This window comes from Entelurus aequoreus, linkage group LG05, assembly GCF_033978785.1.
Source record: "Entelurus aequoreus isolate RoL-2023_Sb linkage group LG05, RoL_Eaeq_v1.1, whole genome shotgun sequence".
Taxonomy (NCBI): Eukaryota; Metazoa; Chordata; class Actinopteri; order Syngnathiformes; family Syngnathidae; genus Entelurus; species Entelurus aequoreus.
The window spans coordinates 51,866,304-51,888,426 of NC_084735.1; the positions used below are offsets into that span (position 1 = coordinate 51,866,304).

The window sequence follows — 22,123 nt, forward strand, 5'->3', positions numbered from 1 at the left end:
TCTCAACAGAACCTACTTTTTTCCCCGTTTTTTCAGTGCACATTGTGCGCTCATTGAAGAAAGGCTGCACTTACTTGTGCTCAAGACGCAAAAAAAATACATACAGTAAAATGTTCTTTCATGTAAGAAATATTTTGATAATATATATTCTCTGTGTAAAAAAAACGACCGTCATTAAAAAAATACTAAAGGACACTAAAACACATCGGTTGAATTAGTTTTAATCAGCCCTTCAAGTCTTCTAGCTGCTACACAATTATAAAATGATGTGGCTGAATAGATGGTATGTCTAATATGTCTTATTTCTGAACGTCCAAAATGTTGAGACACTCACGTAGGATGGAGGATTCTTGTCTGTCCATCGTTTGTTTGTGCAGCGCGAGCACTGATCCTACAGCCAAGTGCGGAACTGTCAGTTTGCATGTCCTTCTGACAGGTGTTAAAGGCCTACTGAAATGCCATCCATCCATCTTCTTCCGCTTATCCGAGGTCGGGTCGCGGGGGCAGCAGCCTAAGCAGGGAAGCCCAGACTTCCCTCTCCCCAGCCACTTCGTCTAGCTCTTCCCGGGGGATTCCGAGGCGTTCCCAGGCCAGCCGGGAGACATAGTCTTCCCAACGTGTCCTGGGTCTTCCCCGTGGCCTCCTACTGGTCGGACGTGCCCTAAACACCTCCCTAGGGAGGCGTTCGGGTGGCATCCTGACCAGATGCCCGAACCACCTCATCTGGCTCCTCTCGATGTGGAGGAGCAGTGGCTTTACTTTGAGCTCCTCCCGGATGACAGAGCTTCTCACCCTATCTCTAAGGGAGAGACCCGCCACCCGGCGGAGGAAACTCATTTCGGCCGCTTGTACCCGTGATCTTGTCCTTTCGGTCATAACCCAAAGCTCATGACCATAGGTGAGGATGGGAACGTAGATTGACCGGTAAATTGAGAGCTTTGCCTTGCGGCTCAGCTCCTTCTTCACCACAACGGACCGATACAGCGCCCGCATTACTGAAGACGCCGCATTGATCCGCCTGATGATCTCACGATCCACTCTTCCCTCACTCGTGAACAAGACTCCGAGGTACTTGAACTCCTCCACTTGGGGCAAGATCTCCTCCCCAACCCGGAGATGGCACTCCACCCTTTTCCGGGCGAGAACCATGGACTTGGACTTGGAGGTGCTGATTCTCATCCCAGTCGCTTCACACTCAGCTGCGAACCGATCCAGTGAGAGCTGAAGATCCTGGCCAGATGAAGCCATCAGGACCACATCATCTGCAAAAAGCAGAGACCTAATCCCGCAGCCACCAAACCGGATCCCCTCAACGCCTTGACTGCGCCTAGAAATTCTGTCCATAAAAGTTATGAACAGAATCGGTGACAAAGGGCAGCCTTGGCGGAGTCCAACCCTCACTGGAAACGTGTCCGACTTACTGCCGGCAATGCGGACCAAGCTCTGACACTGATCATACAGGGAGCGGACCGCCACAATCAGACAGTCCGATACCCCATACTCTCTGAGCACTCCCCACAGGACTTCCCGAGGGACACGGTCGAATGCCTTTTCCAAGTCCACAAAGCACATGTAGACTGGTTGGGCAAACTCCCATGCACCCTCAAGGACCCTGCCGAGAGTATAGAGCTGGTCCACAGTTCCACGACCAGGACGAAAACCACACTGTTCCTCCTGAATCCGAGGTTCGACTATCCGGCGTAGCCTCCTCTCCAGTACACCTGAATAGACCTTACCGGGAAGGCTGAGGAGTGTGATCCCCCGATAGTTAGAACACACCCTCCGGTTCCCCTTTTTAAAGAGAGGAACCACCACCCCGGTCTGCCAATCCAGAGGTACCGCCCCCGATGTCCACGCGATGCTGCAGAGTCTTGTCAACCAAGACAGCCCCACAGCATCCAGAGCCTTAAGGAACTCCGGGCGGGTCTCATCCACCCCCGGGGCCCTGCCACCGAGGAGCTTTTTAACTACCTCAGCAACCTCAGCCCCAGAAATAGGAGAGCCCACCACAGATTCCCCAGGCACTGCTTCCTCATAGGAAGACGTGTTGGTGGGATTGAGGAGGTCTTCGAAGTATTCCCTCCACCGATCCACAACATCCGCAGTCGAGGTCAGCAGAACACCATCCTCACCATACACGGTGTTGATAGTGCACTGCTTCCCCTTCCTGAGGCGGCGGATGGTGGTCCAGAATCGCTTCGAAGCCGTCCGGAAGTCGTTTTCCATGGCTTCCCCGAACTCCTCCCATGTCCGAGTTTTTGCCTCCGCGACCGCTGAAGCCGCACACCGCTTGGCCTGTCGGTACCTGTCCGCTGCCTCAGGAGTCCCATGAGCCAAAAGAACCCGATAGGACTCCTTCTTCAGCTTAACGGCATCCCTCACCGCCGGTGTCCACCAACGGGTTCTAGGATTACCGCCACGACAGGCACCAACTACTTTGCGGCCACAGCTCCAATCAGTCGCCTCGACAATAGAGGTGCGGAACATGGTCCACTCGGACTCAATGTCCAGCACCTCCCTCGTGACATGTTCAAAGTTCTTCCGGAGGTGGGAATTGAAACTCTCTCTGACAGGAGACTCTGCCAGACGTTCCCAGCAAACCCTCACAATGCGTTTGGGCCTGCCAGGTCTGTCCGGCATCCTCCCCCACCATCGCAGCCAACTCACCACCAGGTGGTGATCGGTAGAAAGCTCCGCCCCTCTCTTCACCCGAGTGTCCAAAACATGAGGCCGCAAATCCGATGACACAACTACAAAGTCGATCATGGAACTGCGGCCCAGGGTGTCCTGGTGCCAAGTGCACATATGGACACCCTTATGCTTGAACATGGTGTTCGTTATGGACAATCCGTGACGGGCACAAAAGTCCAATAACAACACACCACTCGGGTTCAGATCCGGGCGGCCATTCTTACCAATCACGCCTCTCCAGGTTTCACTGTCGTTGCCAATATGAGCGTTGAAGTCCCCCAGTAGAACGAGGGAATCACCCGGGGGAGCACCCTCAAGTACTCCCTCGAGTGAATCCAAAAAGGGTGGGTACTCTGAGCTGATGTTTGGCGCGTAAGCGCAAACAACAGTCAGGACCCGTCCCCCCACCCGAAGGCGGAGGGAAGCTACCCTCTCGTCCACCGGGTTGAACTCCAACATGCAGGTTCTGAGCCGGGGGGCAACAAGAATTGCCACCCCAGCCCGTCGCCTCTCACTGCCGGCAACGCCAGAGTGGAAGAGAGTCCATCCCCTCTCGAGAGAACTGGTTCCAGAGCCCTTGCTGTGCGTCGAAGTGAGTCCGACTATGTCTAGCCGGAACTTCTCCACCTCGCGCACTAGCTCAGGCTCCTTCCCCCCCAGCGAGGTGACGTTCCACGTCCCAAGAGCTAGCTTCTGTAGCCGAGGATCGGACCGCCAAGTGCCCTGCCTACGGCTTCCGCCCAGCTCACATTGCACCCGACCTCTATGGCCCCTGCTATGGGTGGTGAGCCCATTGGAGGGGGGACCCACGTTGCCTCTTCGGGCTGTGCCCGGCCGGGCCCCATTGGGACAGGCCCGGCCACCAGGCGCTCGCCATCGTGCCCCAACTCCGGGCCTGGCTCCAGAGGGGGGCCCCGGTGACCCGCGTCCGGGCGAGGGAAATCTGAGTCTCGGTTCTTGTATTTCCATAGAAGTCTTCGAGCTGCTCTTTGTCTGATCCCTCACCTAGGACCTGTTTGTCTTGGGAGACCCTACCAGGGGGCATGGAAGCCCCCGGACAACATAGCTCCTGGGATCATTGAGACACGCAAACTCCTCTACCACGGTAAGGTGGCAGCTCAGAGAAGAGCCTACTGAAATGAATTTGTTTTATTTAAACGGGAATAGCAGATCCATTCTAAGAGTCATACTTGATCATTTCGCGATATTGCCATATTTTTGCTGAAAGGATTTAGTAGAGAAAATCGACGATAAAGTGTGCAACTTTTGCTCGCTGATAAAAAAAGCCTTGCCTGTACCGGAAGTAGCGTGACGTCACAAGCGGTAGTGCTGCTCACAATTCCCGTTGTTTACAATGGAGTGAGAGAGATTCGGACCGAGAAAGTGACGATTACACCATTAATTTGAGCGAGGATGAAAGATTCGTAGATGAGGAACGTTACAGTGAAGGACTTGAAAGGCAGTGATGGACGTATCTTTTTTCGCTCTGACCGTAACTTAGGTACAAGCTGGCTCATTGGATTCCACACGCTGTCCTTTTTCTATTGTGTATCACAGATTTGTATTTTAAACCATTTTAGATACTATATCCTCTTGAAAATGAGAGTCGAGAACGCGAAATGGACATTCACAGTGACTGAACATGTAAATACACGATTAATAATTCAGCTTTGCGAAGCTAAAAAAATAGAAGCTAACCTAGCTACGTAGCCAACTTGATAGCAGCAGTCTCAAATGCAGATAGAAACTAAATTTAAAAAAAACCTGACTGGATGGATAGACAGGAGATCAATAATACTATTAAACCATGAACATGTAAATACACGATTAATTATATTCCGCTTGGCGAAGCTAAAAAAACAGAAGCTAACCTAGCAACGTAGCCAACGCGATAGCGCCAGTCTCAAATGCAGATAGAAACTAAATAAAAAAAAAACCCTGACTGGATGGATAGACAGAAGATCAATAATACTATTAAACCATGAACATGTAAATACACGATTAATAATATTCCGCTTGGCGAAGCTAAAAAAACAGAAGCTAACCTAGCTACGTAGCCAACGCGATAGCGCCAGTCTCAAATGCAGATAGAAACTAAATAAAAAAAAACCCTGACTGGATGGATAGACAGAAGATCAATAATACTATTAAACCATGAACATGTAAATACACGATTAATATTATTCAGCTTAGCGAAGCTAAAAAAACAGAAGCTAACCTAGCTGCGTAGCTAACTTAGATGCGGCGGCGGGCGTTGTACGCTTTTGACGACACCCCGGCCGCCATCAGAGTCGGCAAGAAACATATATTTCCCCAAAGTTACGTACGTCACATGCACATATCGACACGCACGTACGGGCAATCGATCAAATGTTTGGAAGCCAAAACTAGACTCACCGTAGTGCGTCTGCTATCCTGCTCAAAACACAACACAACCTCCTGGTGTTGGTGTTGCTGTAGTCCGCTGCTCCACCGGCTCCAACTTTCTTATTTGCAGTCTCCAGTGTCCATTAAACAAATTGCTCAATCGCTTTGTTAACAAGCGGTAACTGGTTGTAGTTCAAAAAGTAACACACACACATACACGAGCTGCTGTTAGCCAAAAGTCGGATATTACAATATTGTACTTAGCCGCTAAGACACCGATCGATCCCACCTACAACGTTCTTCTTTGCATTCTCCATTGTTCATTAAACAAATTGCAAAAGATTCAGAATACTGTGGAATTTTGTCAAAGAAAACAAGAGGCTTTTCTATCAGGTCCGATGGGGTCCAACCACTTCCGTTGCTTTTGTGACGTCACGTGCATAAATCATATCCAAAGGAGTTTTTCAACCGGAAGTGTGGCGGGAATTTTAAAATTGCACTTTATAAGTTAACCCGGCTGTATTGGCATGTGTTGCAATGTTAAGATTTCATCATTAATATATAAACTATCAGACTGCGTGGTTGGTAGTAGTGGGTTTCAGTAGGCCTTTAAATAAAACGCTAAATAGTGCTCGCAAAACGGTGATTAATCACATTGCGCATGCTTAAAAGTTATATTTGTATTTTCTCCTCCCAGTATTGTTGGCGTTTTGATGATCAGCATATATTGTGCATATTAATGTGGACAAAGTGTATTGCTTATTCTGCTCACTTAACAGACGTTTAGTAGATCAGCTTTGCGTGTGCTATCAGATTTGCACGTGTTTTAGTACACGCAAACCTTTAATAAATCAGGCCCTTGCGGTTTTATAATACTAAGTGACTGATTGTAATTGCCTGTCATTTTCTTGCTTGCACATTACTTACTTACCTGGGCGGAAGACAAGGTCGTTCCCACCAATCGTGTTTCATTTAGACAAGAGCTTAAGGATTTTGTTACTTTACACTGTGTTTCTGGTAATGATTTACATGATCTCAAATAACTATGAAGGATCAGAAGTATTGATATTTTTATTTGAGAATTGATATTGGAGAATAAAGATCTGGTATCGGCGGTATCAATATTTCAGTATTGAGCCGCACATTACTAACAAAGGCTTCTAATTTTGCTACTGCTGATGTATGTGGTAACATATGGCGTCATTTTCGTTTTTTGCTTTTTTTAATCGAAACTATTGTTATTCTACTAATTAAAGACTGTTGATAGTTATTTTCTGTTGGAACATGTTTTAATCTACATTTCTGGTAAAATATAATAAGCAGTCATATTCTTCTGTTTGGATACTTTACATTAGTTTTGAGTGATACTACAGATGTGGGTATCGTGGGTATCGATCCAATACCAAGTAGGTAAAGGGGCAGTATTGGTCATACCAATGCTGATTCTGATACTTGAAATTAATATCAATAGATCAATGAGTGATTACATTTTTGACCACAATTATTATCAGACAAAAACAAAACATCCTATTGTGGGATTAAAAAAAAGTATATGCTATAACAATATCAATTAAATATGAAAATTATTACGTAGTAATCTGGCCAGAAATGGTACTGCAACCACAGTCAATATTCTGTAGTCCTCTCCCACTCTCCATGACTGAGGTTGCCAGATACGTAGCCGAATCCGATTCCTACTCCAAGGACCTTCAAACGGCAATCGACGAGTCCTACCCTGTAGGTTTCTCTTGTTTATGCTTCTTGCAAGATGGTTTAGTAAATAAATATGCCACATTTTACTGATGTCGATTAACCAAATGTATTTGTAAAGTTACGCAGCAATATTTTAGTCGGGATTAGGGACAGATTGTTGGCATTACCCTGCTAAAATGTCTAGTTTGACCGTTTGGACCACCATCGCAATATATTATGTATAATAATATATAATATATTATATATCGCATAAGCCTACTTTGATGGCAAGCCAAGGCCAACAGTAAAATTACCGCCACATTCCGTTCAGCATAACTCCATGATGCATCCAACCTGACACACTGCATTCTCTTCTATGTACGCACATCACCATCTTTCAGTGCAGAGAGCAATTCTATGAGCCAACCCACGTTATGCAAAAAACATGTTATGTATAAATCATATAGTCTACTACCATGTATGTCAATACACAAAGTAGAAAATCATTACGTGTAATGTATTATAATGTACCAAGCAAATACCAAAATACCACCTCGTATGTGTTTGATGCACATACAGTAGCAGAAACCGCAATTAGCCGTGCTAATGTTAGAACCCATTTCCTTAGCGTATCGGCATATTGAGAACGAAATAGGCACTGACACTGTTGTTACTTACCTATCAAGGAGGAAATTAGCAAGTTCGGCGTCTTCTCCGCCTTCAATCGTCTCCATCTTTCAAAGGCATCCCCGAAACAAATCCTAGTTTTGTTCCTGGCTTTGTCATGAATAAGTTGAGAATCGTAACGAGGCCTTTTAGATTTACTAAGGTCTGACATGTTTAGTAACTTTACCAGTGGCAATAGCTAGATGAAGATGACGGTGCGTAACTGGCAACCTGGATGTGACACACTCACAGACTTTCTAATTGGTCCAACGGGGGAGGGCGAGGCATTGAAATGAAAACAATAAAAAGATTTCGGGGCTGTAAATCTAATTTTCGAAGTAGCATATCCCGGCTGAAATACTGTTGTCAGTTATAGAGGTATTTGAAAAGACCATGATTTATTAATGCCTTTTGACATATCAGGGCCATTTAATGATGACTTGACATGACATTTCTACATATGGCACCTTTAAATTCTACTCTAATTGAAGGTGAAATTTGAAAGCCACAATTCTTTCATGGTCAAAGTACTTCTCTATCTTTATACAAAATTGCTCTAATAATAGTATCATGCACTGCAGAGGATTTTTCCTTCTGTTGTCATTCAGAGCGGATATAGAAAGTCATACAAATTTAGTCAGGACCAGTCACAAGCGGATTGAGGGGAGTAAGGGGATTAATAGGGCCCAGCTTGTTTCTGATAATGCTGAGGTTTGGAGATGTCATACACTCCCTAAAATCCTTTGTTTAACCCTTATTGCCAAACACCATCTGCTATGATCCAGTTGCCAGCTTGCCCGGAGCAAAAAGCATGTTCCATCGACCCCAGCACTCATCCAGTCAAAAGTTAATATCTGTGTTGAATCACCACGGGCTGTCAGTTGTCACACATTGGCCCCTTCCTACTTCTCACAGGAAGTAATGAACTGTCATTGCCTCTCAGTGTGTTACAAAAATGGAGTGATGCACTTATGGAGAGATGAACCTCTCAGCCACACTGAGGCTGACAGGTTTCACTGTGTATTTAAATTTGTTGTTAAGTTTTTAGATATCGCACTTAGCAGTAGTTTCTCTAATACTGCGCCGAATAAAGTTGCACAGAAAAGTATTTGTACACCTACAGTGCATCTGGAAAGTATCAGTGTTTCACTCCCACATTTTGTTGTTACAGCTGGGGTGTTCCGATCAAGGTTTAAAAAAAAAAAGTTCCAATGATTGTCACACACACACTAGGTGCGGTGAAATTATCCTCTGCATTAGACCCATCCCCATGTTCCACCCCCTGGGAGGTGAGGGGAGCAGTGAACAGCAGCGGCGGCCTCGCCCCGGGAATCATTTGGTGATTTAACCCCCAATTCCAACCCTTGATGCTGAGTGCCAAGCAGGGAGGTAATGGTTCCCATTTTTATAGTCTTTGGTATGACTCGGCCAGGGTTTAAACTCACGACCTACCGATCTCGGGGCGGACACTCTATGCTGCCGGTTCATATACAGTACGATCATCCACATGGGAGCTCGGCTGATACTGATACCGATCACATGTATTCTAACCACTAGGCCTACTCAGTGGCCTAGTGGTTGGAGTGTCCACCCTGAGATCGGTAGGTTGTGAGTAGGGCTGCAACAATTAATCGATTAAAATCGATTATAAAAATAGTTGGCGATTAATTTAGTCATCGATTCGTTGGATCTATGCTACGCACATGCGCAGAGGCTACTTTAAAAAAAAAAATGTTTAAACCTTTATTTATAAACTGCAACATTTACAAACAGCTGAGAAACAATAATCAAAATAAGTATGGTGCCAGTATGCTGTTTTTTTTCAATAAAATACTTGAAAGTATAGAAATGTAGTTAGTCTATTTTATCCGATTATTAATCGAAGTTATAATCGACAGATTAATCGATTATCAAAATAGTTGTTAGTTGCAGCCCTAGTTGTGAGTTCAAACCCCGCCGAGTCATACCAAAGACTATAAACATGGGACCCATTACCTCCCTGCTTGGCACTCAGCATGAAGGGTTGGAATTGGGGGTTAAATCACCAAACATTATTCCCGGGCGCGGCCACCGCTGTTGCCCACTGCTCCCCTCACCTCCCAGGGGGTGAACAAGGGGATGAGTCAAATGCAGAGGACAAATTTCACCACACCTAGTGTGTGTGTGACAATCATTGGTACTTTAACTTTAACTTATTTATTTATGGTCAATTTTATTGACTATATGATTTGAAAAAAGGAACTATATATTCCCCTAAATTTAGACCAAAGCTTCCACTAACAATTATTTTTGGACATTTTTCTGAAAAGTTGACTGTTTCAAACGACTATTATTTATAACATAACATAACAATATAATAAGGCTGCAGCTAACGATTATTTTTCTATCGATTGATCTATAGATTATTTTTTCGATTAATCGGTTAATCTATAGATTATTTTTTTCGATTCATCTATAGATTATTTTTCCTTTTACCGATTATTTTTTATTTTATTTTATTTAAAATGAAGATGAAAAAATAAAAGTAGGCCAGTTTTTTCAAAAGGCATGGCGTTTATTTACAAAAAAAAAGTATGGCCACTCAGTCAACATTGACAACAACATGACAAAATATTCTGTAACAATGTAAACATTTAAAACTTTTAACATTTAACAAAATTAAAAGTAGCTTATTTGCTTTTTAATGTGCAAATATAAAAGTCAACATCAAGTGCAAATCTTAATATTCTGCAATAGTATAAGCATTTCAAAAGTAAAAGTATTGCTTATTTTGCTTTAAAATGTGCAAAAATAAAGATAAACATCCAATACAAAAAAGTGCAAAATGAAATATTCTGTAACAACAGTGTAAACATTTCAACAAAAGTGAAAGTATTGCTTATTTGCTAAAATGTGCAAAAATAAAGATAAACATCCAATACAAAAAAGTGCCAATCTAAATATTCTGGAGCACTGTAAACATTAAGTATTGCTTTTAAAATGTGCAAAATAAACATCCAGTCCAACACAGTACACAATAACCAATTCTACTCATTCCAGTGAGTGACTAACAGTTGTAATGAAGAAAGGTTAGCATGTCTACTTGCTTTGCTTCTTTTCTTGTTTACAATATTCCCAGCAGCTGAAAATAGGCGCTCAGAAGGGGTCGATGTGGCTGGAACTGAGAGGTAATTAGCCTTCACCTCAAACCAGGACTGCGAGCGAGCTGAGCTGCAGTTTAAGTTTCTAGAAGGTCAACGGGCTCATAGTGATGTTACTAGTAGTTGACTGGGAGGTGTTTATTATCATTTGGGGAGAGTCCGCTGCCTGATGCTCACTTGCTAAACACCTATCTGCTCGACGCTGAAGCGCTGACTACATGCGCTATGAATACGCACTGCTGATTGGCTGATAATGCTTCGTGTGTACCAATCAGATGGTTGTGTGGGTGGGACAATGCTGCGTGTGTACCAATCAGATGGTTGTATGGGTGGGACAATGCTGCGTGCTGAGACAGAGGCAGAGAAGCAAAGCAACTTGTTAAGACTTTAGCAGCTAAAGTTAGCTTTAGCTTAGAAACTCGTTCGGTACACCCCCGTACCGAACCGAAAGCCCCGTACCGAAACGGTTCAATACAAAACACATACCGTTACACCCCTAGTAGATACAAATGACACATTCATGTTTTTGTGTAATGATGACAACGTATGCTAACGCGGACGATTGACTAGTTGATGGTTGATGGTTTTCTTTTCAAATGTTCGTTCATAGCCGTTGTGCTGCTATGATAGGCCATTTCTGCTCGACACAGTGTGCATACAACAACATTATTAGGCTGTGTATTGAAATACTCCCACACTTTTGACGACTTTTGGCGTGCGTTTTTCCCCTCGCTCGCACAGTCTGCTTTGCGCTCCGCCATGACGGTAGTGTGACGTAAATAAGCGACGCGTCGACGCACAAAAACGGCGTCGACGTATTTACATAACCGATGACGTCGTTTCAGCCTTACAATATAATATAACAATTATTTTATTGGCTCTGCCTAACAATGAATTTGGCTAAAAGCAGACTGGCATGCAGTTTGCTGCTTGTGTAACTTTTACACTTACACATATTTTTGCATATAAATGAATTATAATGTGAACGTGAATGTGACCTCATCACATAATTTGTATTGAAATAGAAAAATATTTGGTTATTATTAGTATGTATGCTAGCTGTAAGTAGTCAGCTCATACCATTCAAATGTTGGTTGGTGCTGGCTTGCTAGTCATCGTGCAGGTACTGCAATCTTTTCAAAGACTATTCAGAGTCACAAGGGACGAACAGCTGATGATGGAGCAAAAACGTACAACAGGTAAGCACACAGAGTTTGCTTGTGAATCAGAATTAAGTCAAGGAAATTTAAACAACAGACAGGCTCAGAAAGTATATGCAATCGAAACTAAGAGCTTAACATTTTAAATGAAAACTGCCCTTTTTCGAGGAATTGTTCCCATCACCCACAATCTTTATGTGAGACAAGAACGTCTTTCTATTTTCTGTAAATTCTAAATACTGAAAACTGTTCGTGAGAGGTGGCTAACAATGCAGGTAACCGAGATATGATCTAAAAACTGTCCAAAAACCTCCAACACCATTTTATGCATTACCGGAACTTATTTCCTCCACGCATTTTTTATTCCGTTTCCATAGCAACGCACTTCGACTTCGGGATTGGGACTGGTTTGGGAGCATTTTGAGAAGGTAGCTCTCATAGTTAGACTGAAAATTAGATGACATCACTAGACATAAAATGTATTTTAGAATAATTTAAAAACCGTAACGGCACAAACGCAAATTTTTGCAGCACAAACGTTTGAGACATGTTTGGGTATATTTGGACAAGGTGTGTGTGTGTGTGTGTGGCTGGGGGGGGAGCATCCCCCATTTCTGAGTCTTTTGAAGTATGACATTAAGATGCAATTACAGTTGCAAGTTTAAGATGCAGTGTATAGTTTATGGTGTGTCGGCTAGTCAGTTCAGTCTTTACTAAATTTAATCTTTTATGCGCCCTAAAGAGTGTTACTGCCGTAATTATTGTACTTATTATGCATTGTGCGTATGTATTGTATTGTACATCTTAGTTGTAGTTTACATTAACAAATTTAGGGATGTTGAAATCGCCATGTAAAATCGCTAATGGTATATCAGTAGCATGTCAGTAGCAAAGCCAATGTATATTAGCATCAAGCTAGCACATTTTTTTTATTTTTTTTTAATGTGGAGCTTACCTAACTTACAATGGAGCATTTTTGGAGTCAATTACTTTGTTGGCACTGGAGATAGCAACATTACCTGGAGGTAGTTTGGTTGAGTCCAACCTCAGTGCTATGAGAGGGATTGCAAGCGACAAAATGCGAAGAGTTGGCAACCGGACGTGACGTCACGGGCAACCCAGGTACGATAACATAGAACCAGTGGATTTTACGTGAATTGGACCGGCAGGATTCGGTCGCTGCCAAAAAGGTACCAGATTTGCTACCCATCCTTAACCTTAAACTGGTAAATTAAGAATAATCCTCATTCCTCAGAAAAAACATGCTTTCTAGCGATGTTGTTGGGTTTTGTGATGCGTTCCATTTGTTAAGAGCCATATAGTATCAAGTTGGTAGAGTGGTGGTTTTTTAGGTTGACCAAGGTTGGTGCCACAACCTTCTACTATACAGGTGAATGTATGATTTATGATTTAGCATTAACTTTTACTCACCTAAAGGTAATACAGCAGAAGCGGCTCAAGCTCATTCTTCTTTATTTTATGACAGGTCTTAACCAGCGTTATGAGCAAGTCAGGCTAGCTAGTAGCGTGTTTGAAGGAGCAGTGTGAGCAAGGTGATGTGTCACTACGCCAGAAAAGTAGTTTGTTGGTGCTCTTAAAATAACAATGTCGCTATAGCTTGGTTAATATGCAGGCCACAGCTTATAAATGAAGCATTGTTGGTGGGATATAGGGAAATTCACAGTGTGCTTCAGGACAGCGCTCAAGAGCACATTTGGATCCAAAATGTCTCAGTACTTGCTTTATTCATTTACCCCTTTAAACCCCTTCCAAACATAGCACCTTTCAAGCCAAATAATCTAAATCTTTGTCTCATCAGTCCAGAGAATATTGTTTCTTCAAATGCTTTTTGGCAAACTCCAGGCAGACTGCCATGTGCATTTCTACATAGCAGTGGCTTCCGTCTGGCCACCCTACCATACAGGCCATCGATTTTGGGACCTTTCCAGTAGATCTCGAAAATATTCTAACTAATAAATGCCTTATCACATCACTGCCCTCCATTTTTGTATATTGACCAACAGACCTGTCATACATGCACACGTTTTAATCCTTAAACACACATTTTGGGGCAAACTCAGTCCCTGAAACCAGCACAATGTTCCCATGCTAAAGCGCCAGCATGCGGCACAAAGACTCACCCCGCCTACTTGCATTGCGTGACGTGTGCAGCCAACTACTGTTGTAATTGACCAGCTCCAGTTGTACAACATGCTCGTACAACAAGCCAAATAGAGTTGTGGTTGCTCACAGAGCCCATACAACAAATGCCAAGCCCTGACATAGAGCCCCAAAAGTAGGGGTGATCAAAGTGCGATCCATGTGTGGCTCGTTTTATGGGCCCCTGGCACACTGCAAAACAGGATTAAAAACAAAATAAGTTAATAACTGTTCTAGAGAAAGGTTGTCTGTCGTACAACAGAGGACAGAGGAATGCTGAAACTCTTTCAGCGTGACCGTCGGGTTCTTTGGCCTTTTTCCTCCAATCTTTCAGTTTAGACGGCCAGCCAGCTCATGGAAGAGTTCAGTGGTTCCAAACTTCATCCAATTTCAGCTAATGAAGGCCAACCTGCTTATTGGGAACTTTAAAGTAGCATAGTCTTTGTTATACTTATCCTCAAATATATTTCGACATCATGCTTGGTTTGTACATGCACTCAACTTTGGGACCTTTATATAGACATATCAGTGACTTCCCCATTTATGTCGGATCAACTGAACAGGTTGACTACAATTAAACTGTAGAAACGTTTCAAGCAGGATCAGTGGAAATAGGATGAACCTAAGCTTAAATTTTTTTACTTTATGGAAAAGGATTTAAATACTTACGCACATGCATTTCTTTCTTCTAAATTTGTAAACATTTAAAACATATTTTTCCATGTTTTCATTCTGAGGAATTTGAGGAGAAAAAATAATTTAATCCATTCTGGAAAAAGGCTGCAACGTAACACATTTTCCTATTTCCTATTTATTTTGGTAGTTGGTTCGCTTCACACTCATACATTTGTAATTACATCCAATCTACCCTCATTTGCTGATATCATTTGTCTTTCCCTCCCTCTAGGCCGTGCCAGTCTGTATGGCAAGTCCTCCTTGCGGATAGAAAAGGTCCGTTCAGATGACCAGGGCTGGTATGAGTGTAAGGTGCTGATGCTAGAGCAGCAATATGACACTTTCCACAATGGCAGCTGGGTGCATCTAACTGTCAATGGTAAGGACAATCCATTTTGTCATTGTTTTCAACATACCGTATTTTTCCGACCATACAGTACCTATTGAGCGGGTCTATTCAGGTCTGTTTTCATAAAAAGGCGCACATGGATCATAAGGCGCATTAAAGTAGTCAGATTTTGATTTATCTTTCAACATTTAAAACACTTCCTTGTGGTCTACATATCATGTAATGGTGGTTAGTTGGACAACATTTTGCATAGATTGTGTTTTACAGACCATATTTAATACGCTGTCTGACCGTCTTTTTAGGATGCACTGTTTTGTGAGTGGTCTTATTTACGTATCCCCACTTTGACTGTGTCTTCTCCCCATCATCTTTGTTTTACAGTAGTTTGTAGCACTTCCATAGCGAGTCTACTGACAGATTAAGTTTGAACTGTACGCTACTTTGTATTTGAAAATGCAATAGCGGGGAATGAATGCCCCACAACAAGAGGATAGAGGAAAAAGAAGGAGCTTATTAACTATGGAGTCGGCGCTGACTAAACTGGCGGACGTGCGCAAATTTTCGGGAATTATGCAGATCCCAAATACACATCAACAGGAACCAATAGGTAAGACAAGTTTTTTTTGCATAATATTGCTAAACAAAACCCCAGATAATGTCTCCAAACAGGTTCCATTTTGGAGTTCTTATACATACACCATAATAATACCCGTTTGTTGAACCACAGTGCGTCTGACCATGGTAGCCGAAATGCGGCGACAATCCATCAAGCAAGTAATTTCGTAGTTTAACAAAGTCGTACTAAAACATTTTGACAGATTTTGGAGCGCTCTGTGTAATATTTTATATTCTCAATGAAACATCAAAGTTTTGGGCTTGCTTGCTAGCGTCATTTATTGAACAGGCATCAACTTGCAGTCCACACACATTTCTTATGTGTGACTGCCATCTACCGGTCACACTTATTATTCCATCATGTACCAAATAAAATTGCTTCGAGGTTGGGAAGCACAACCAGAATTAATTTGTACATTAGGCACACCGAGATATAAAAATACAATCATTTTAAGTACGCCTTTTAGACCGAAAAATACGGTAAATCTCTTTATACATCTGCGCTAAAAATGATTCAACCTCGATTGTAAATTACATATATTTTCAAGATTCACAAATTTTCATTAGATGATCAATATCAGGAAATAATGACTGTAAAATTAGATATCAGCTGTTTAACTCCTTATTGCTCCACAGGCCCGCCTAATCTGGCTGGACAGTGTCCAACCCCATAAGGGCACAGTGAGCCCACACAGAACTTTGACCTCAATTCCATTAGGCACCTTTCAACTATAGGGTGGGCATTGTAAATTGCATTGCAAAAAATGAGCAAGATCAAAATCTTGAATCTATTTGTGACCAGAATTTAAACATTTTCTTACCAGTCACTTTTCACTTTCCACAATGTATATGGTGATTAGTAGATACGAAATGTAACAATATTATAATATACACAGCCCTGCTAGGGTTTATGTAAAAAAAATGAGACCAAGATAATGAATTTTTGAACTGTTTCCATCTTCGATGATAATCGATTGTAATCGATGACAATCACAAATAATCGACACAAAAAATTCAAATAATCATCCATATCATTCATTATTCAAATTTGAAGCTGCAGTTTTCATTTAAGTTTTGCTGCAAGTGTCATATTGGTGGTTAGATGATTGCATTTTTTTGCTAATAACTTGAATGCGCCATTTTTTTAAAAATCAATTCCACTTTACAGATACTTGGAATGCAATCTATGACTAGTGTTTTTTTTAAGATTCTTCTTAAAAATAGCATGCTCCCGTCACATAAAGCAGGGTTTTTTCACCCCTGCGGCTTGGGCCCATTGTTAGGTAGTGAGCGTCTTCTAGAGCAGTGGTTCTCAACCTTTTTTCAGTGATGTACCCCCTGTGAACATTTTTTTAATTCAAGTACCCCCTAATCAGAGCAAAGCATTTTTGGTTGAAAAAAAGAGATAAAGAAGTAAAATACAGCACTATGTCATCAGTTTCTGATTTATTAAATTGTATAGCAGTGCAAAATATTGCTCATTTGTAGTGGTCTTTCTTGAACTATTTGGAAAAAAAGATATAAAAATAACTAAAAACTTGTTGAAAAATAAACAAGTGATTCAATTATAAATACAGATTTCTACATATAGAAGTAATCATCAACTTAATGTGCCCTCTTTGGGGATTGTAAAAGAGATCCATCTGGATTCATGAACTTCATTCTCAACATTTCTTCACAAAAAAAGAAATCTTTAACATCAATATTTATGGAACATGTCCACATGTCTCAGCTGCATTACTGCTACGCTTTAACCAAGCCTCCATTGTTTTCTACATGGATAGTTGATTGACAGTTGGTGCCGTGTGGCACCGCCAGGTAGGGTCAAACCATCATGGCATGGGGGAAACTCTGGGTTTATGGTAATGAATGGAATAGCCTACTTGATTAGATGTTCAGTTTATGAACTTACATTCATATTTTGTCGAAGTATTATTAAATACATATATTTATAAAGGATTTTTGAATTGTTGCTATTTTTAGAATATTTAAAAAAAATATCATGCACCCCTTGGCATACCTTCAAGTACCCCCAGGGGTACGCGTACCCCCATTTGAGAACCACTGTTCTAGAGAGCCGCCAAAAAATAACTGTTTCTCAGAGGTGATCTGTATGGGTGGCAGTCGGACTCAGTTGTAATACACTTTTACACCACTAATGACGATATCAAACAAACATAAGAATTCTGGAGCTTAAATCATAGAGAAGTTTCTTAAACACAACAATTATGGCTAAAGTGGAGAAGCTGTATTTTTATTTGCACTTAACTTTTATTGACAGATTATTTTATTAAAAACATAAATATTATTATTTATTATTAATTTAGTTAGAATGTGTTTATTTTAGCACTGTGTAATTGTATGTAAATATATTTTCATCAGTTTATACAAGTAACTTCTTTGCAATATATTTGATTAGTACCTATGTTTGTAATCAGCCTGAGCTTGATAATAATCTTTGTGATTATCACATGCTTTCATAGTATTTGACAGGGTTTATCCTGTTAAATTGTAAGTAGGTAAGGTATAATTATTTAATAAGATTAAAATCAAGAGTAAGTTTACAAATTCAGTGGTAGTTATTGAGTGGGACTCAAGCCCCTCTGTAGTGGAAAAGTTGGGCCCTAAGGTCAAAAGGGTTAAGAACCTCTTACGTAACTTTTTTTTTGACTATGCAGTATTATCAGTTTGATGAGATTATACATGTAGGTCTTACAATACATGTCCAAAAAAACAACATTTACAGTACAGACCGGCCTCTGATTCATAGCTTTATGAAAATCTTACCCCCCATAACAGTCCTTCAAACTAGAGTTTTATATATTGATGTTTTTTGTACTTGATGTAGTTTGTTTAAACTTAAACTTATTTCTCTCATTAGTTTTTATTACAACATACATGTTTGTGCTTATAAAGGATGCATACAATGAATTCTAAAAGTCATACACAATTAGATAAACATCACATTAATAAGGGTCATCTTGAGCTGACTACAACTCAAAATTCTGTCTGTATTTCCAGCTAGAAAATGCACATTTATCTCCACCCGCCATTGTTTTTTTTATGTTTGTGCTGCTTGCTGCTTAGTATGTATTACATCAGGCACGCAGATGGGACTTTTGAACTGGGGGTGATGAAGCTGTCAGCAAATGATCTCAAGTCAATGAGTTGTTCTTTCAGTCTATGCCTTTATCGAAATGTTTTGAATAGTTTTATGATTACTGTAGTGTAAACAACAACATATGCACTGTGTACATACAGTACATAAAAACAATTGTATATTATAGCAGACATATAAGTAATAGTAATAATAATACATAAGCAATAAGTAGTAATATTGTAATAGCACAGCCAAACAAAATAATCTAGCATCAGACTCAATGAAGGACCCACAAACACGTCTCCTCCTTTCATTACCTGAACATACTATAAATTGAAATCACTGCTCTGTCATAGTAGACAATGGCCTAATCAAGGGCGTATTTACGGGCCCAAAGCCTTCATTATCATTATGGTTTGCCACATAACAAAAACAACACAATCATTTATCATATTAGTTATTTTAATATGTTAATAATTGATTGGAACATTAATCAATATCTAATATAGTACCGTATACAATTGTAAGCGCTTTAGTACTCACATATTTGTGATACAATGCGTCATTCTCCTCATCTCCTCTCCTCATCAGCATCCTCCACTGTTGTAGAGCTCCTACATCAGGGCTGTATGGTGTGAGCATTTTATTCTCATTTGCGACTATAAATAGGTTGTGCGAGTATTACAAAGAAAAAGGAGCACACGTGCAAAGATAGATTTTAAACCTTTAGTTTGCATTTTTCTGGTAAAATGAAACCATCTAAAGTAGATCAAACTAGAGTAACATTTTTGTGCATCTATGTAGCATGTTCAAAATAAACTTAAACCTAACCATAACCAAATGGGCAAGTGATTGACGCGGAAGCATCACTCTGTGTGCGCTGTTGTGTCCCTCCTTCTTTTCCATGCACAGAGGGGGGAGGGGGGGAGGTGAGGCTGTAGCTCCTAGCTTACACACTCATCTCTGATTTCCACAGGATGTGTCACGACTGCAGGGCTTAATCGTCACGGCGGTGGAATCTCTCGGTTTTTACCCCAGATTTCCACTGAATGCAAAACGACCGCGTAACGGCACCTGCACGGCGCCGGACTCTCTCTATTTTTATTCAAGTCAACGTGTCCGTTTACACCGCCTGCGGAACGTCACGACATGCCATTTACGTTCCTCATTCCAGCGCTAAATATACGCAGAGCTTCTATATTTGCCAGACGCAAAAAACAAATCTATGTCATTTACAGCATAGGAGTGGTTGTTGGGACATCTTGCCATGGATGATGTTACTGTTGTATTGTTGCTTGCTACAAAAAATTATGTTTGATCACGGCAAAACTGCCTGTTAATAATGGTGGGACTGAGTTTATTTTCTTCTGCTTCTCTGGAAGGATAGAATCAACTGTTTGTGGTTTGCTTTACAACAACTTCCCTTATCACATGAATACGCACGTATTCGCAAGATCTTGTAAGAGCCCGCACTATTTCACTGCACGACGTAGCCGCAACAGAACAGCGGTGGTGATTGTCGTATTGTGATTGAAGGTGCTGTTCTGTGGCGGTTTCGTTTGGAAATCCGGGGTCATTCAAGTCAATGTGTCCGTTTCCACCGCCTGCGGTACGGCACCGCCATAGCGTTACCGTTTCTGATCCACATGCTTTTTTTTTTGCCTTTCGCCGCAACACGGCGGATCAATTCAGCTACAATCTGCAGGAAGTCATGCACATACATAAAATTAATTTTCTGTCAAAGGTTTTCACTAGGGATGTCCGATAATATCGGACTGCCGATATAATCGGCCGATAAATGCTTTAAAATGTAATATCGGAAATTATCGGTATCGGTTTCAAAAAGTAAAATGTATGACTTTTTAAAACGCCACTGTGTACACGGACGAAGGGAAAAGTACAGAGCGCCAATAAACCTTAAAGGCACTGCCTTTGAGTGCCGGCCCAGTCACATAATATCTACGGCTTTTCACACACACAAGTGAATGCCATGCAAACTTGGTCAATAGCCATACAGGTCACACTGAGGGTAGCCGTATAAACAACTTTAACACTGTTACAAATATGCGCCACACTGTGAACCCACACCAAACAAGAATGACAAACACATTTCGGGAGAACATCCGCACCGTAACACAACAGAACAAATACCCAGAACCCCAGATCTCTCTCTTTCTCGCTCTCTTTCTCTCTCTCTCTCTATATGTCCACTACTTGCTGTCCATATCCTACCCCCCACCCCCTCCACACCCCTGATTGTAAATAATGTAAATAATTCAATGTGATTATCTTGTGTGATGACTGTATTATGATGATAGTATATATGATAGTATATATCTGTATCATGAATCAATTTAAGTGGACCCCGACTTAAACAAGTTGAAAAACTTATTTGGGTGTTACCATTTAGTGGTCAATTGTACGGAATATGTACTTCACTGTGCAACCTACTAATAAAAGTCTCAATCAATCAATCAAACCCTTGCAGCACTAACTCTTCCGGGACGCTACAATATACACCCCCCGCTACCCCCTACCCCACCCCCCCTACCAAAACCTGCCCCCCCAACCCCGCCCACCGCAACCTCCTCATGGTCTCTCAGGGAGAGCATGTCCCAAATTCCAAGCTGCTGTTTTGAGGCATGTTAAAACAAATAATGCACTTTGTGACTTCAATAATAAATATGGCAGTGCCATGTTGGCTTTTTTTTCCATAACTTGAGCTGATTTATTTTGGAAAATCTTGTTACATTGTTTAATGCATCCAGCGGGGCATCACAACAAAATTATGCATAATAATGTGTTAATTCCACGACTGTATATATCGGTATCGGTTGATATCGGAATCGGTAATTAAGAGTTGGACAATATCGGATATCGGCATCTCTAGTTTTCACCTTTTTGAAGGCTAGAGTATACAAAGGAGTTTTAAGATGAGACTTAAATGCTTCTACTGAGGTAGCATCTCTAACTTTTACCGGGAGGGCATTCCATAGTATTGGAGCCCGAATAGAAAACGCTCTATAGCCCGCAGACTTTTTTTGGGCTCTGGGAATCACTAATAAGCCGTAGTTCTTTAAACGCAGATTTCTTGCCGGGACATATTGTACAATACAATCAGCAAGATAGGCAGGAGCTTGACCGTGTAGTATTTTATACGTAAGTAGTAAAACCTTATAGTCGCATCTTAGGTGCACAGGAAGCCAGTGCAGGTGAGCCAGTATAGGCGTAATATGATCAAACTTTCTTGTTTTTGTCAAAAGTCTAGCAGCCGCATTTTGTACCATCTGTAATCTTTTAATGCTAGACATTGGGAGGCCCGAAAATAAAACGTTACAGTAATCGAGACGAGATGTAACGAACGCATGGATAATGATCTCAGCATCGTTTGTGGACAAAATGGAACGAATTTTAGCGATATTGCGGAGATGAAAGAAGGCCGTTTTAGTAACACTCTTAATGTGTGACTCAAACGAGAGAGTTGGGTCGAAGATAATACCTAGATTCT

At 41.5% G+C, this 22,123-nt stretch overlaps 1 protein-coding gene across 2 annotated transcripts in view; it reads left to right on the top strand.

The window, feature by feature from the left end:
- The window catches only part of LOC133650742 (protein turtle homolog B-like), a 268,746-nt gene that overhangs the window by 53,341 nt on the left and 193,282 nt on the right, over positions 1-22,123 (top strand). For both annotated transcript variants that reach the window (XM_062048342.1, XM_062048344.1), the window contains exon 3: positions 14,784-14,930. In XM_062048342.1, coding sequence (XP_061904326.1) covers positions 14,784-14,930 — 147 coding nt within the window. The remainder of the gene's footprint in view (positions 1-14,783; positions 14,931-22,123) is intronic.